This window comes from Anabas testudineus, chromosome 16 (assembly GCF_900324465.2).
Source record: "Anabas testudineus chromosome 16, fAnaTes1.2, whole genome shotgun sequence".
Taxonomy (NCBI): Eukaryota; Metazoa; Chordata; class Actinopteri; order Anabantiformes; family Anabantidae; genus Anabas; species Anabas testudineus.
In genome coordinates this window covers 15085810-15099728 of record NC_046625.1, presented here as the reverse complement: position 1 = coordinate 15099728, position 13919 = coordinate 15085810, and the positions used below count along the sequence as shown (strand labels likewise).

General features: G+C 39.7%; 1 protein-coding gene across 4 annotated transcripts; it reads right to left on the bottom strand.

Moving 5' to 3' along the window:
• Window positions 1-505: 505 nt before the first annotated feature.
• colec10 (collectin sub-family member 10 (C-type lectin)) lies at window positions 506-13613 on the bottom strand. 4 transcript variants are annotated; one of them, XM_026369967.2, is made up of 10 exons: window positions 13405-13613; window positions 11602-11673; window positions 8567-8638; window positions 6048-6101; window positions 5754-5849; window positions 5147-5358; window positions 2494-4598; window positions 2077-2373; window positions 1867-1941; window positions 506-850 (listed from the first exon to the last, which is right to left on the bottom strand). In XM_026369967.2, the coding sequence occupies exons 1-7, from the start codon at window positions 13520-13522 to the stop codon at window positions 4362-4364; spliced, it is 861 nt and encodes a 286-aa protein (XP_026225752.1). In that variant the 5' UTR covers window positions 13523-13613; the 3' UTR covers window positions 506-850; window positions 1867-1941; window positions 2077-2373; window positions 2494-4361. The 4 variants fall into 4 exon arrangements, with proteins under 4 accessions (XP_026225752.1, XP_026225753.1, XP_026225754.1 ...); XM_026369968.2 differs by having other exon boundaries at window positions 2077-2347; XM_026369969.2 differs by having other exon boundaries at window positions 2077-2343.
• Between the last annotated feature and the right edge of the window lie 306 nt (window positions 13614-13919).

The following is a 13919-nucleotide window of genomic DNA, read 5'->3' as shown; positions in this document are numbered from 1 at the left end:
GTGTTTTATTTTAATTGTTTATTTAAGAAGCAATGGAAAGAAATATTCAGAAGTTGCATAATTGTGCATTAGCATTTAGTTTTGAGTTAGTCATCAGCGATAAAAGCACAAACAAAATACTCATAAGCGACACAGTTCATGTTTCATTTTAATGTTTAAAAAACACGTTTTTAATTTTATTAAATAAGGATGGAAAATAATCTGAAAGTAACGATACACTACATGTAAAGGGCTTGCTTGTTATAAACATGTACAATTACTATAGAGACATGACAAATAAGTACAGTAGAGGCTTTTCTGTGGTGTTTTTTTTTTTTTATCTTTCCAGTAGTGGTAATGATAATCAGACCAGATACAGTGCAAAGAGTCTAAAGATAAGCACTTGCGTCGTTTGGGGAGCAATAGGAATAAATGTATGACTTAAAGTATATGTGTTGGGCTTTATCATGTGGTGGGAGGCCCTTCAAATGACCAAACTAATAATTAATCCTCACAAATCCATGGGTTATTATAGCCGCAATATGCATCATTCCATTCCCCGTTTGAATTGTAGAGCTCCACACAATGCTCACTCGCACCATTGGGCTCCCCATTACCCTAGGATCCGCTGCCTATCAGGTGCGTCCCATCTACCCACTTCCACTTGCCTTCTTCCTGTGTGTCAAAGAGACCGATCCAGGCTTTGCTGTATAATTTGGCGACAAAATTCAGTTCATCTTTGGTGCTTATAATCACCAGTTTTGCTCTCCTCTGTCTTTTCTGCTGTCTTCCCGGGTTTTGGTCGCTCCGTTCTCAGAGGCAAAATAGCACTTGTCATTGAATTTGACCCATCCTTGGTAGCAAAGTTTATCTAGAGGAAATACAAGTGCATTTTATTTTCATAAGCAGCTTTTTTGGGACATTCCATACTGTAATGACGTTATTAACAACAACTCAGTGTTGGCACATGGCTTGGCAACACAAGGTTTAACATCACTGAGAACTTACCAAGACTAGGAAAATATGTAATGTCAGCCTGTTAAACAATGATGAGTTGTCTTATGGTTGTGTGGTCTGGTTTTTCTAAATAGTGCTCTGAATCCTTCCAAGAGTTGACATGTGTAATGATTTTAGGTGTAATGTACCAGGTTCCGTCAGAGCTTTCATCTAAAGTGTTCTTACATTTTCTTGTATCTGCTGGTTTGGCTCAGTTAGTGTTGAACAGAGGGGTTCATTAAATGGGGTGGTTAAAGTTGGTAGGAAAATCATTAGCACTCACTTAAGCAGCCTTTCTGACCTCCATGGGAAGCAGCTGCTGAACAAAGTACAGTGGATCCTGTCTGACAGCTCCCATCCCCTACACTCCGAGTTCCACATGCTGCCTTCTGGTTCTCTCTTTAAACAGCCACGAGCCAGAACTAATAGATACAAACACTCAGCAATCAGCTGAGTGTAGAAAAGAGTCCCCCCCCTCAGCCTTATGCCATGTACTGTGTCTTTTTTCCCTGTGTCACGTGCTACTGTGCTAAAAATAATTGCCCCCCAAGACTTTGATTAATTGATTACTGGATGTCTTACCTGTTCTGCTTTTGAGCTCCTCTTGTAATTTATCTCGACTTGCAGCCACAGTATTATATTGGCTCTGTAGCACCTCCATTTCTTTCGCATTTCGTATTGATTCTCAGCTGGTCTTGCTGCTCTCTCAGAGTATCTCTGTCTTTAGTTAGATTCTTAATCAGGTTTTCATACTTCATTAGACCAACATGAACTGTCTTCCACTCACTAATCACGCTGCCATCTGCAACTAGTTCATTTAGAATAAATGAAAAACCACACATAATGAGGAGTTTGCTGTGTGCACATAGTGACAGATGAAACTGTACTTACTGTGAGCCACCACCCCCAAGATCACAGTCATCAGAAGAAGTCCAAGACACAGTGCAGCAGCTCCAATCCACAACACTGAATGACACAATTAAATCCACAAATAGATTTAAATGTGCAGTTATGCCAGTTAATCGTGCATATCATTGCAGTTATTACCAGTTATAGTGAAATGCTGTCATTGCAGGACTGCGGTTTGGAGTGTTACCTTACCTGGACTTGCAGACTGCCATCCACATTGGAAACTTTTGTCATTAGCCATCAGATTCCAACTATCTCTTCCAGCCTCTCCTGACATGCTGTCAGCTGCCACTGGCATCTGTCAGATTTTTGGTCAATATTTTTCACCCACTCTAGCAAATGTTTTCCAAGTGTCAGTCAGTTTTTGTTAAGGTGTTACAGGTGAGGTGCATCTAATGAAGAAAAGTTGCTGTAGGAGATGTTGGATCTGACACCTTTACTTCAGGCCTGGAGGAACATCTGTCTGCAATGAATTTGCTTCTGTAAGTGCTGAAAGTATGTACGAAGCCAGACCTCATATTTATAGTAGAGAGAGAGAACGTGACATCCATCAGTGACATTGATTCGGAGACTTTTTAGAGAAAAACACTTTGGCAAAAACACGCTAACCTGAAGATTGGACATCACACTGCCAGGTTTATGTTGACTCACTCACTCCTTCCAAAACCTCCTAATCGATCAGCAAGGACGGTAGCTGGTCTCAACACCTAAACATCTGGTGTTTTTCACAGCACTGTTATTCTTCTGTGCTCCTTTCAATGTAATTCAAAAACATTCGATCAATAAAATGTAGTACAAACATATCCAAACAAAGTTCACTGACTTGAGTTAAAATTTCACTTAATTTTTAATCCTTCAGCCCCCTCTGAGATCAGTATAATAGATAATATGTGTGGTGCTATGTCTGAACCCCAGGAATATCCACCAAGGGTTGTTGACCCCTGCTGTGTGTGGCAGGACACAGGCCAATAGCGCTGTGTTGTGGGATATCAGCATGACTAGCAGCAGAAAGCTCAAAAGCATGCTTATTAGAAATAGTCAAGTAGGAAGGAAGACAAGGTAAAGTCACATCAAGAGAGTCATATTCAGCAATATAAAGTATGAGTACAGTCTGAAGGTTGCATGGTTACATGTTGATTCAGTGACAATATAGGTTAAAAAGAAATGTGCTCAGTTTACTCGTGACACATGTTGTTTAGAAAGGCTTGGTGACTCCTTCAGTCTGCCTTTGGTCATGTAAAGTACCATCAATCAACCCAGTTGTCCATTGTTTTTACATAAGTTGCGAGTCGTACTGAATATAATAAGCACTTAATTTAATTTTATAGAATACTTTCTCCTAACCATTTGAAGAATCATTGCTTTAAAATTACTTTGCAAAACTTGCAGACTCATTCTTACCATTTAGGTTTCAGTACTAAGCTTGTGTATGTAAACCTGTGATTTGTATTATAATGTAGCTGTAGACTGACTGAACAATTACCACGACTGGTCACTAATCCTAGGCTAAAAGAGCACCTTGAAGTGTCTCATTTGAGGTGAGGTTTTCATCAATCCCCTTTAGAAGATATTGTTTTAACAGACTATGTTTTGACACATCCTCAGGGCCCAAACACTTCCAAAAGAGAATGCCTCACATCCTGGGGGGCTTGGAAGGGGTGCTATGCCAAATGGCTGCCTCGCATGTGTACGGGGAATCACAGGCTTCCATGATGGTCGTCTGCTTAAGGTGTTAAGGAGACTCAAGCAGGCTGGTGTCACATTAAAAAGAGAGAAATCTGAATATGGATTCTTATAATGTTTTGAACAATTCCTTCCAGATAATTGATTCTAAAGTAGTCAGACAAATGGAAAGTATTCACGTATTCAAGTCATGAAGTTCAAGGATCTCTCTGTAGACCTCCTCAGTAACATTTTTATGGTGAGGGATAGATTGAGGACATGGTCAAAAACAAAGCATTGAGTGTTTCCAGGAGCACAATGACCTGAACAAATGTGAAATGTAACAAATATGAAATTGCCAGGAGTCATTTAAGTCCTAGTTGGCCACATGGCCAACCTGAGAAAGCAGAGCAGAAGGACCTTTCTCAGGGAGGAAACCAAGGACCAGAGAAAGAGATGCTCATTTGGAATGAATGTTGTTTGCATTCGTACAAGTTTTCTTTTAATGGTACTTCCACTAGAGACATCTCAGATCAAAGCAAAGACAAAAGAAGACGTACAACACACTTAGACTTTAATACGAAAAAAAAGATGAATATGAATATACTGGATACTACTTCAAAAGTGAAAGTAGATGGCAAAGAAACAGTACGTATTTAAAAAAGTTATTAAAATAAAAATGCAAATCCTTATTACTGGTTTGGTAATTATTAAAATGTACATGCACATCTTAAAGCAAGGCAGAAGGCAGCAGCACATCATGACATACAAATCATGTATGGCATCTTGCATACAAGTCTGAATTTCTACTTGAGTCATGATGATGCAGGTACTTCCCTTCCTCCTCCTCTTCTCTTGCTCTTTGGGAACTCACAGATGAAAAACATGGCCACTTCACACTCCACATGACCCCATATTCCAGTGCTGAGCAGCTCCGCACAGCTGGAGTTTGTGGTGGAAGATATTGTGGAATTTAGTTCCTCCTCTTGACTCCAGGCTGCGAATCCCCGAAGAGGGTTCGAGTCCGCATACACATAACTGCGCGTTCCATCCTGATGACAACAACAGCAGAAAAGAGAGAAAAATAATATTATTTGGCCTCAGATGCTTGTTCTCCTTTAGAAAACACCGGAAAGAGAACATTTTCCTCACTATTTTAACTCCTAAAACAGGCCACATGAATTCAGTGGGAGCTGTAGTTTGCAATATGATCGCAAGCTATGTGTTTCTACATCCCCAGAGGAATATTTTAGGAATATTTTATTGCTCAAACCTTGCTCTTCAGATTTTCATTACATTCTCATTTTGTGAATGTAATGAATTGGGAAGTATAATAGTGTTTACATAGAACCACACTTTGTTCTTTAGCTCTGGAATTTATTTTCTTCCCCTAAAGAGAAATAAGGAGCCATTTACATTGTGTCTTCCATACATCTCCTGTGAATTTTTGAAAACACATCAGAAACAGAAACATAACAGACAAAGTAGAAACTGAAACCAATCACAACTTTGTCTCTAAGCATTAGAAGAACAGTAAAGTTCTCCTTTGGGTTAGGACTGACGCTCCACCCTGCATTGTCTTCAGAATGAAACCACTTACTGTTTCCTTGCTGCCAGTCTGCACTCCTATATAAACCCTAGTCAGTCCTGCCTGACTGACATAATCTGCCATTAGATGGTTGATGTCGCTGGTTTTTGGCATGGCCAGAATTCCTCCTCGTAGTTTGCAATTCATTGAAGCCTCTCTGTACCTCTTAGCCTCCTTCACTAGCAGGTAGTACCTCTCTTCTGTTTCCTTCAGCCCTAGAATGACTGCATTGGATAGAGTTAAAGGGTAAAGGTCAAAGGGAGTTAGTTTCTTGCATGACAATTTTCTTAGCTTTTTTTTTTTTTCGATCAAATTAGCTTTCAGTTGCACATAGTGTGACTTCAAACCTTTTGTAGACCTAAACCCTACATCAAGTTCTGTGTCATGATCTTTAATGTATATACAATAGTTAACAATTTCCCTATCCTTGTGTGACATAACAGGAAAACATCATGGAATGTCGAGAGAAAATATGTGTCTTGCTTTCTGCCAACATCAAATTACATGCGTGGAGTAGGCGCCTGATCATCCTGAAAGCATTTGTTTATCTTTAGAGATGCACATTATTGCTTACTGCCACTTTAACTACATACACTACTGTGTATCTTTAAGGACTCACCATTTTTCACAAACCTAACAGCGCTCCTCAGCTTGCCTGTATTGATTTCCAGCTGTCCAACCACCTTCCTGTACCTGCCACAGTCACATGTGGAGCCTGCAAGCATAAGCACAGGATCTGACAGGATGGAATCAACTTCCTGCACTGGTAACAAATCTATTACCAAAAGATATACGTAAAGCTAAAAGCCAATCACTTAAACCTCATGTTCAGAAGATGTTGTATTGTATTTATGGCAGCAAGTTACTTGAATCCAGGCAGTTTAAGCACAATGGGCACTGTGAGTTTACCCACCTGGTTTTCCTTTTAGACCAGAGGGCCCGTCCACGCCTGCGTCACCTTTGTCACCTAAAACAAACAGATATCACAAAAAAGTTCACGATTGATTAAAAAAATCAGTTTTTGCATTGTGTTTCTTCTGTTTTGAAGGTTATGGTGCTGCAGTTACAAATGAATACAGCTAGATGGCTGCATCTTACCTAAAACATTCTTAATGTGGCTGCACACATGTTGGGATTTACCAAGGTTAAAGTTTAACCTACAGTGACCTGGATTTAATGAGGAGAGCATATTCTGAAATGTAGAAACTGAGTAAATAGTAGCTTTTGTGTATAGATGTAGATGAGCTGGAGCTCAGTCTTAGCTGTTTTGTGTAAAGTAACCTAGCTGGCAGTTACAAATTTTGGGGAAGTGGGCTGCAGTACAAACATGACAATAGGCTTGTGTTGTTGGTATATGAGGAAGAGACACACCAGTGTCATGCTGTACTTGCACAATCTGACCAGTCTGAGGGGTTTCTGTGATTACTTACACTTTGAGCAACCTGACACAAATGTGAAATTGTGAAAAGCAAACATTTCTGGCTTAACAACACTTGTTTTTCCAGTATTGTAGCTTCACAGTCACTGAATAAAGTGTGTTCAGATATAGAAACAATAAGAATCAGCGAGCATGAACCTGCTGTAGTTGGTTGGTTGTTTTTCCATGTAGACTCACTAATTAGACATATTCACTCTTTGGTTTTGTATGGTTCTTTTTCCCCAAATAAAAGCTCTGATCGATAATAACAAGCACACCCATAGTTATAGAACAAATGTCTGCTTGTGTATCAGAGTAATCTTATGGATTTTGTTTGCTATTATCCTGAAGCCAATATTAACCTGGAAACAAGCTTTTTCCAGGTGTTTTATGAGCTACAGGCTCCCAGGATCAAGGAAAATCCAAACCTGTGACTTCACTCCTTAGCCCGAGATGGATGATGCACAGTCATTTTCCTGTAAGTGTATTAAACCTAATGAATACTGAGAAAAGCGAATGCCTAGAAAGGCAAGGGAACAAAACTGCTCATAAAAATAAAAGCAAAGATAGAAATTATTTCAGCCACCCTGGGCAAAGCAACCCTATGACATCATGGTGTAGGATTATGTTTTCTTCTATCTTTGGATGTGATAACTTAAAACATGAAAGAAATTGGAAAATACTGACTCGTTAATAAAACCACAATTAGCTTGAAGCAATTCCTCCTCGTGCGTAGTAGTCTTGGGACTAATTAACTTTATTGATTTACGTAGAAACGAAACCTCACAGCGACATTTTGGGTTGAAAACAGTTCCTGGCACCGAAAGAAAGACAAACATATTCACATGACAGTTATAAAGTCTATAAATCTTTCTGGCTTTGTGGAAAAAAATGTTTTAACAGGACACTGAGGACTGAAAGTCTTCCTCTTGATGCCCTTTCTCATTTGGTTATACAGTGACAAGAAAAACTATGTGAACCTTTAGGAATTTCATGGCTTTCTGTATTAATTTGTCTTAAAATCTAATCTGATCTTTATTTAAGTCAAATGTAGTAGTATAACAAGTATAATATATAACACACAAAGAAATCCGATCTTTCATGTCTTTATGAGAAGAACCATAAAAACCTCACAGTGCGAGTGCAGAAAGTATGTGGACCCTTTAAAAAAAACAAATTGGAGTCAGGTGTTAAGACAATTAGTTTGGAAGTGTAGACTTGAGCTACTTTGACTGACAAAAAACACTCTAACCACTCCGCACAAGAAGAATGACATCTGTGTTCATAAGTCTACAGTAGGTAAAACATTGAACAAGCAGGGTGTCTATGGCAGGACACCATGAAGGAAGTTGCTGCTTGCTAAAAAGAACATTGCTGGTCACTGCATATCGTCATAAAAATCATCCCAAGGTGGAGGAAACATCATGATTTGGGCCTGTTTTGCTGCATCAGGGCCTGGCCAGCTTACAGTGATTGAGGGGAAGGTGAATTCTCGAGTGGATCAAAACATCCTTCAGGATGACAACTTGAAGAGAGCCACACATGAGCTGTCCAAAGAGCATGACAGAGCTAAAACAGCTCTGCAGTAAGAATGGGCTAAAATTCCTCCTGAACAACGTACAGGTCTGAGCCACAGCTACAGAAAGCACCTAGTTGACAAGAGGGGGTCAACCAGTTATTAATTTTAAGGGTTCACATACCACTACCACTATGAGGTTTTTATGGTTGTTCTCAATAAAGACATGAACCGATCTGAAAATGAAACATGATCTGAAATGTTTGTGTTATTACTTCAGGTACATTATATTTATTAATACTCTTGACTTAGATGAAGATCAGATCAGATTTAAGACAAATTAATGCAGAAGATCATGACATTCTTTCACATACTTACACACGATAGTATAGAGTTATTTAGATAGAAAGGGACAAATATTATGCAGACATGAGGACAGAAAAGGAAAACTACATACAGAATCATAGACTTAACATTAAAATGACATGCTTTGTTGTACCTTTGTCCCCAGCAGGGCCCATCTTTCCTGTGTGGCCCATCTCTCCTTTAAGCCCTGTTTCTCCTGCCACCCCTGGGGAAGAAGAGAACACAATAAAGGAGCAAAGAGTATTTGAGACATGGTAAAGAAATCGTCTCATCTAATTTTTCATCTAGTCTTTCAGTTCTGTTTTTCATGGCTTTCGTCATTTTATTTTCAATTACTTTGTTGTTTTCAAGATTAATCAGTGTAATTGCATCCCATCTCATCTTTTAGCAATTATCTCTGTGTGCCCAGAGCCTCTACATAGTTTGGTTTTCTAACTGATGCTGTGACTGTTATGATTACAGTATTATGCCTGTAAATAAATGCAGATTTATTGTGAGCATTGACTGAATTCATTTGTATCGAGATGCTTTTTGTGCACCAAACTGTGATCAGTACATTATTCTGTTCCGCCACACCAAGCACCACTTGAGGAGTTGTTCTTCTGTTTAATGTACTGATCTACTGTATATCTCCCTATTTGATCAGATTTTTGTATTACAAGTTGTATATTATGATGAAAGTAACTGATTGCAGCCCACCCCTGTAATCTAATCATTGATTACTCTCTGGCTGCTTTAGGTCAGCGCTAGAATAGCTGAATTAAGGAGAAGCCATGTAAGTATTGATGTTACGTTTGAAAAGTGTAGGATGGAGAATATCAGAGCGAGCGAGAGGGAGATTGTGTGTGTCTCTGTGTGAGTGTGTGTATGGGAAAACTACAGAGCAGACTGCGGCCGTCTGCCAGCACTTGAATGAGTGTTTCCTCAGGAAACTATTCAACTGGATATTGATGGCATTTGAAATACTAAGTGACGCAGTGAAGAGGCCTATTGCTATTAGAGGGATTTGCCACATACACACACAGCCAGCTATTTGCTACTATTTCCCATTTCTCCCTTTCTCCCGTTGATTTTCTACTTGATTCTACTTGGCAGACGGTGTGAGGTCTTATGGATTGTGTGAGGTCTAGTAGACTCTGCAAAGCTCTGGCCTGTGGGAAATTCCAGTATTTCACTATAATAATCTGCATGCAATTTTTGCATAATATTCTGTATAAATGTCTAAGAAGCACAATCACAAAGTAAATATTTTGTCACTACCAACCTGAGACCTTCTCATGAATAGTGATTATATCTGCCTCGTGAAGACCTTTATTCTGGTGGGGTTTTGCTACTCCTTCTGTGCCTATAAAAGTTGATTAATGTTGTTTTCTCAGTGCTTATGCTTGCCAGTTAAACCGTCTACCTAAACGTCCAGATAACAGTCCTTCCTATCACTGCAGTCAGTCTTTATAATAGCCAACCCCACCAACTGGTTTAACGTCTGGATTCTCCAGCAGCTGGAGGATAAAGGAGGTGAAGGCCACCTTTTAGCTTTAAGCTCGGGGGCTAAAGCCACACTTTAAAAAACCTTAAGGCAACTTCAAAAATGTTTGCACTGGCTTCAGTGGCCTACATGTTTTCAGTGCTTACTAAAACACAAACCGTTAAAATGCTAAGAAGGCCTTCAGTTGTTTGCTCAATAATAAAGAGCATAGGGAATGGTAGGAGGAGAGTTGGGTCACATGAAATAAAGCCCTAGAGCTATTTGTTTTGCATATTATCATTATTATATCATTGCAAGCTGTCCCACTAGATTTAATAACATAACATAAACCCTACTCTGTATAACAAACTGAAAACCTCACCTGAACAACAGTATAAGGTAGAGGCGCGATAAACAGTTGTAAAAATCTGTTCAGCTGTTTGTTGACACTAATGAGTTTGGAGCAACAAACCGTTTTTGTTTCCCACTCCGGCTCTAACACTCATGTATTCCCTTTTAACATTCCAAAATTAAGAAACTTTCCTGTAAAACAGCCTAAATGAAGAGGCGACGGGGAATATATGCGTCATCTGTTGAGCTCCCCACTGCATTCACGCAGGAAGCAGTGCTCCCAAAGCATCCTGCCATTTGTCCCTCACTCAGTCAGGTGAGAGAAGTGGGTGCAGTGGTTGTTGCCACATGTGTGCACATTATGTGTTCACGTGTGTGTGTGTGAGACAGATCCTCTGTGTGAAGTCTGCATCTGCAGATGAGAAGAGGGCAGCCAGAAACCACTGGTAACAGACATACACGTGTCTGTTCCTGCAGTTATGTTTTGAGCGCTTTTATATAAGTGTACATGTCAGATCTGCTTCCTGCGTCTATATGCTTGCATGCTTGTGCACGCAAAGTACATTGTACTGTATGTTTACCTCATTATGTGAGTATCTATGTGTATGTGTAGACATATGTGCATACTGCTCAGTTGGTTGGCCAGCTAGTCTGCCAGGCCGATTGAAGCACATATGGTGAAGTGGGACACCACTGCGTTCCTCAGAGGAAATTAACATGTCTCTTCCCTTCATAGACATACCACAGTGCAAAACTGCCTGTCTGTCAGTCACAGACCAAAACAGGCCTCTGTATACACTGCTCAGTAAAGGAAAGCCAATTGTCTAAAGCAGGGAAAAGCTAAAGCTGCTGCCAGAGCAAAAATCATGCAAGATGTCCAAATAGGGACTTGATTTGTCTGTGTTGCACCGGCAATGCAAATAATATTTTAGAATCAGAGAGGGATGAAGTGAGATTTTACATTTCTGTGTGAATATAAAGATGTATTCCCGCTCATCAGTTCCCCCTCCAGTTGTCTTGAGGCCTTGGTGGAAACATGCTAATGAAGAGAACAAGTGTGGGGATTTCTGTGTTACGTTTGCATTTATTCAAAATGAAATGCTTTTTAAACTGGGAAGTGATTTGCAAGAGCTATTTCTGTAGTATGTACATGTACAGCAGTGTTGTGGAAAAGAGCCTAAAAAGGTGCAACCAAAAAAATTGCCCCTCCCCATGTGACTGGTTATAAATATATATACAGTTACATTTAAAATGTTTTAAAAAAAGATCATGTACATTTTTTAAAAGTTGTGTGACTCTGATTCTACAATTCCCACCAATAAACTGTATACACATGGATGGATGCTCGATACCTGGAAGTCCTGGTGGTCCATTCTTCCCCATTTTCCCCTGATCTCCCTCCTCTCCAATCTGCCCTAGATCTCCTGGATTAAAAAGGAAACACAAAAATATTATTTTAAAATGGAATTCGTCCAAATCTGTGATGTTATGCAAAATGTTTTCTTGTCATGTTTTGCGCACAGCTCAGAGTACGTCAGAGCATGTGCAGCAGTTTGTTGTCTGTGCTTGTGTTCCCAGTTTGGCAGTGGTTGAATCTGCATGTTCCCATGGAATATTAAAACCATCAGTTGGCCATCTACTTCGTAGAGTAGCTGTGTATGCGTTCCAGCGAAGGTGAGGTTGTATTACTGTGTCATTTTTAAAAGCACCAGCTCAACAGAAGTAGCACTGCGCATACTTTAAAAGCACAATTGAGGTGTTTGAGAAATATCTCTGGCGTGTCCAAAAAGCTCTTGGCAAGAAGTCTTCAGAGGTTTCTTAGTGTCTCTTAGAATTCTAATTTTCCTCGGCTGTTGATGCCAACAGCACTTTATAACTTTTAAAGTGGGGTTTGAAACGGGGAATTATAACAAACTCTCTTCAATAGCCTCGAAGAGTACTTTAGGAAAATTGATTATTCAGTTTTGCAGGCTGACATTTAGTCTATTTTCCAAATACAAGTGTTTACAGAGCTAATTCGAACTTTACTGGCATCAAATATTTCTTAAACAAATGGAAGCAAATTGGGCCACATTCTTACAGGTTCTCCTCCAAAAAAAAAGAGAAAAAGACAAAGAAAAAATGCTGGTAAATCTCTGAAAAAACGCTGAAGTCAAAGTACCAGTAAATGCAGTAAAAGAATGTTTGTTTAAAATGTTGGGTGGACATTTTCTTTCGGCGTATGAAACCGAAAAATGCACTTCAGACACCCACTCAGATACCCGAGAATACAAACACTCTGACTCTGACTGACTCTACGGTCAGTAATATCTAGGATGAGTACAAATAATCATTTCAGTTTAGTGGCAGCTGTATAAACATGCCCTGTCACAATGGGACATTGTATTGTACTCATACAGAAAGTTCAGTGAAAAGCTAAAGCTGAATCTCCAAATGGTTCAGACACATACTCACTTCCTAGTGAGCGTTAGTGTGGACGTTTCTTTGAACATCCTACTCACATCACAATGGACTTCACATCTCTGTAACTACTGTTGTAAAATATTTGTTCTAGAGAGACAAATGAACATACACCAAATCTTTCTTTATAGAATCATCACAGAACTGCATGTCATCTATCAACTATCCCTAAAGCCAGAAGTAGAAGCCATGCTTTTCAGCTGGAAGAATGGAGCTGAAACAACGGAGCTTGACTGTGCATTTTATTAGGGCTGTCTGAATCAGCAGGGGAACAAGCTACTGAATGTCGTAAAATACTCAACACACACAAAGAGGCATCCCCTCCAAAGGACTATGGGATAGCAGACTGCCAGCTAATGAACTACAGGATATTAAATGTACGTGCTTGGTACCTTTATCATCAGCTCTGTAAACCCTGATGGGGTCTCCCCACGATTTTCGAAGAAGTCTCTTTTGTTTGACACAAACACAGACTTTCACATAGTAGGGATATATCTATAGCACCCATATAGTTTTATGCTAAGGTCACAACCTTACAGGTTTTAACAATATGAACAAACAACAAAAATTGCTGCAGTACCGAAGAAAGTATAGGCAGATGTACTGTAATATATATGCACACATTATACATTATAAGTCCTTGTTGCATACAAACATAACTTTTGATCATTGTATCATATAGGGAACTGTGTTACCTTTAGCTCCGGGCAGTAGGGAGTTGGTGCAGACCTCTGGAGAAGCAAAGATGTAGTTGACCACGGTCATAAATACACAGAGCTCAAACAGTCCTGTACTGTATTGTCTTCCCATCATCTCTCAGTCATCACAGAACAGTGAAGAAGATCCTAACGCAGGGGCCGTGCATCTCGTGCTGTAGCTGCGGATCAGTGCTGCACTAATGAGCAGACATACCGAGTAGACTGTGCTGTGTTGATAGAACACACACACACACACACACACACACACACACACACACACACACACACACACACACACACACACACACACACACACACACACACACACACACACACACACTTGTTTACTGAGACTTATCAGTTACTTGTCATAATGTCAAACAACACTTGGCAGAGTGCTGCATTCCTCTAGATGTCTTGCACTTTGGAATTTCACTTCATCATTTTAGTTACATGGAAACACATAGATACGTTATTGGGAGACAGAAGGAAGGAACGACGTGGCCTAATCT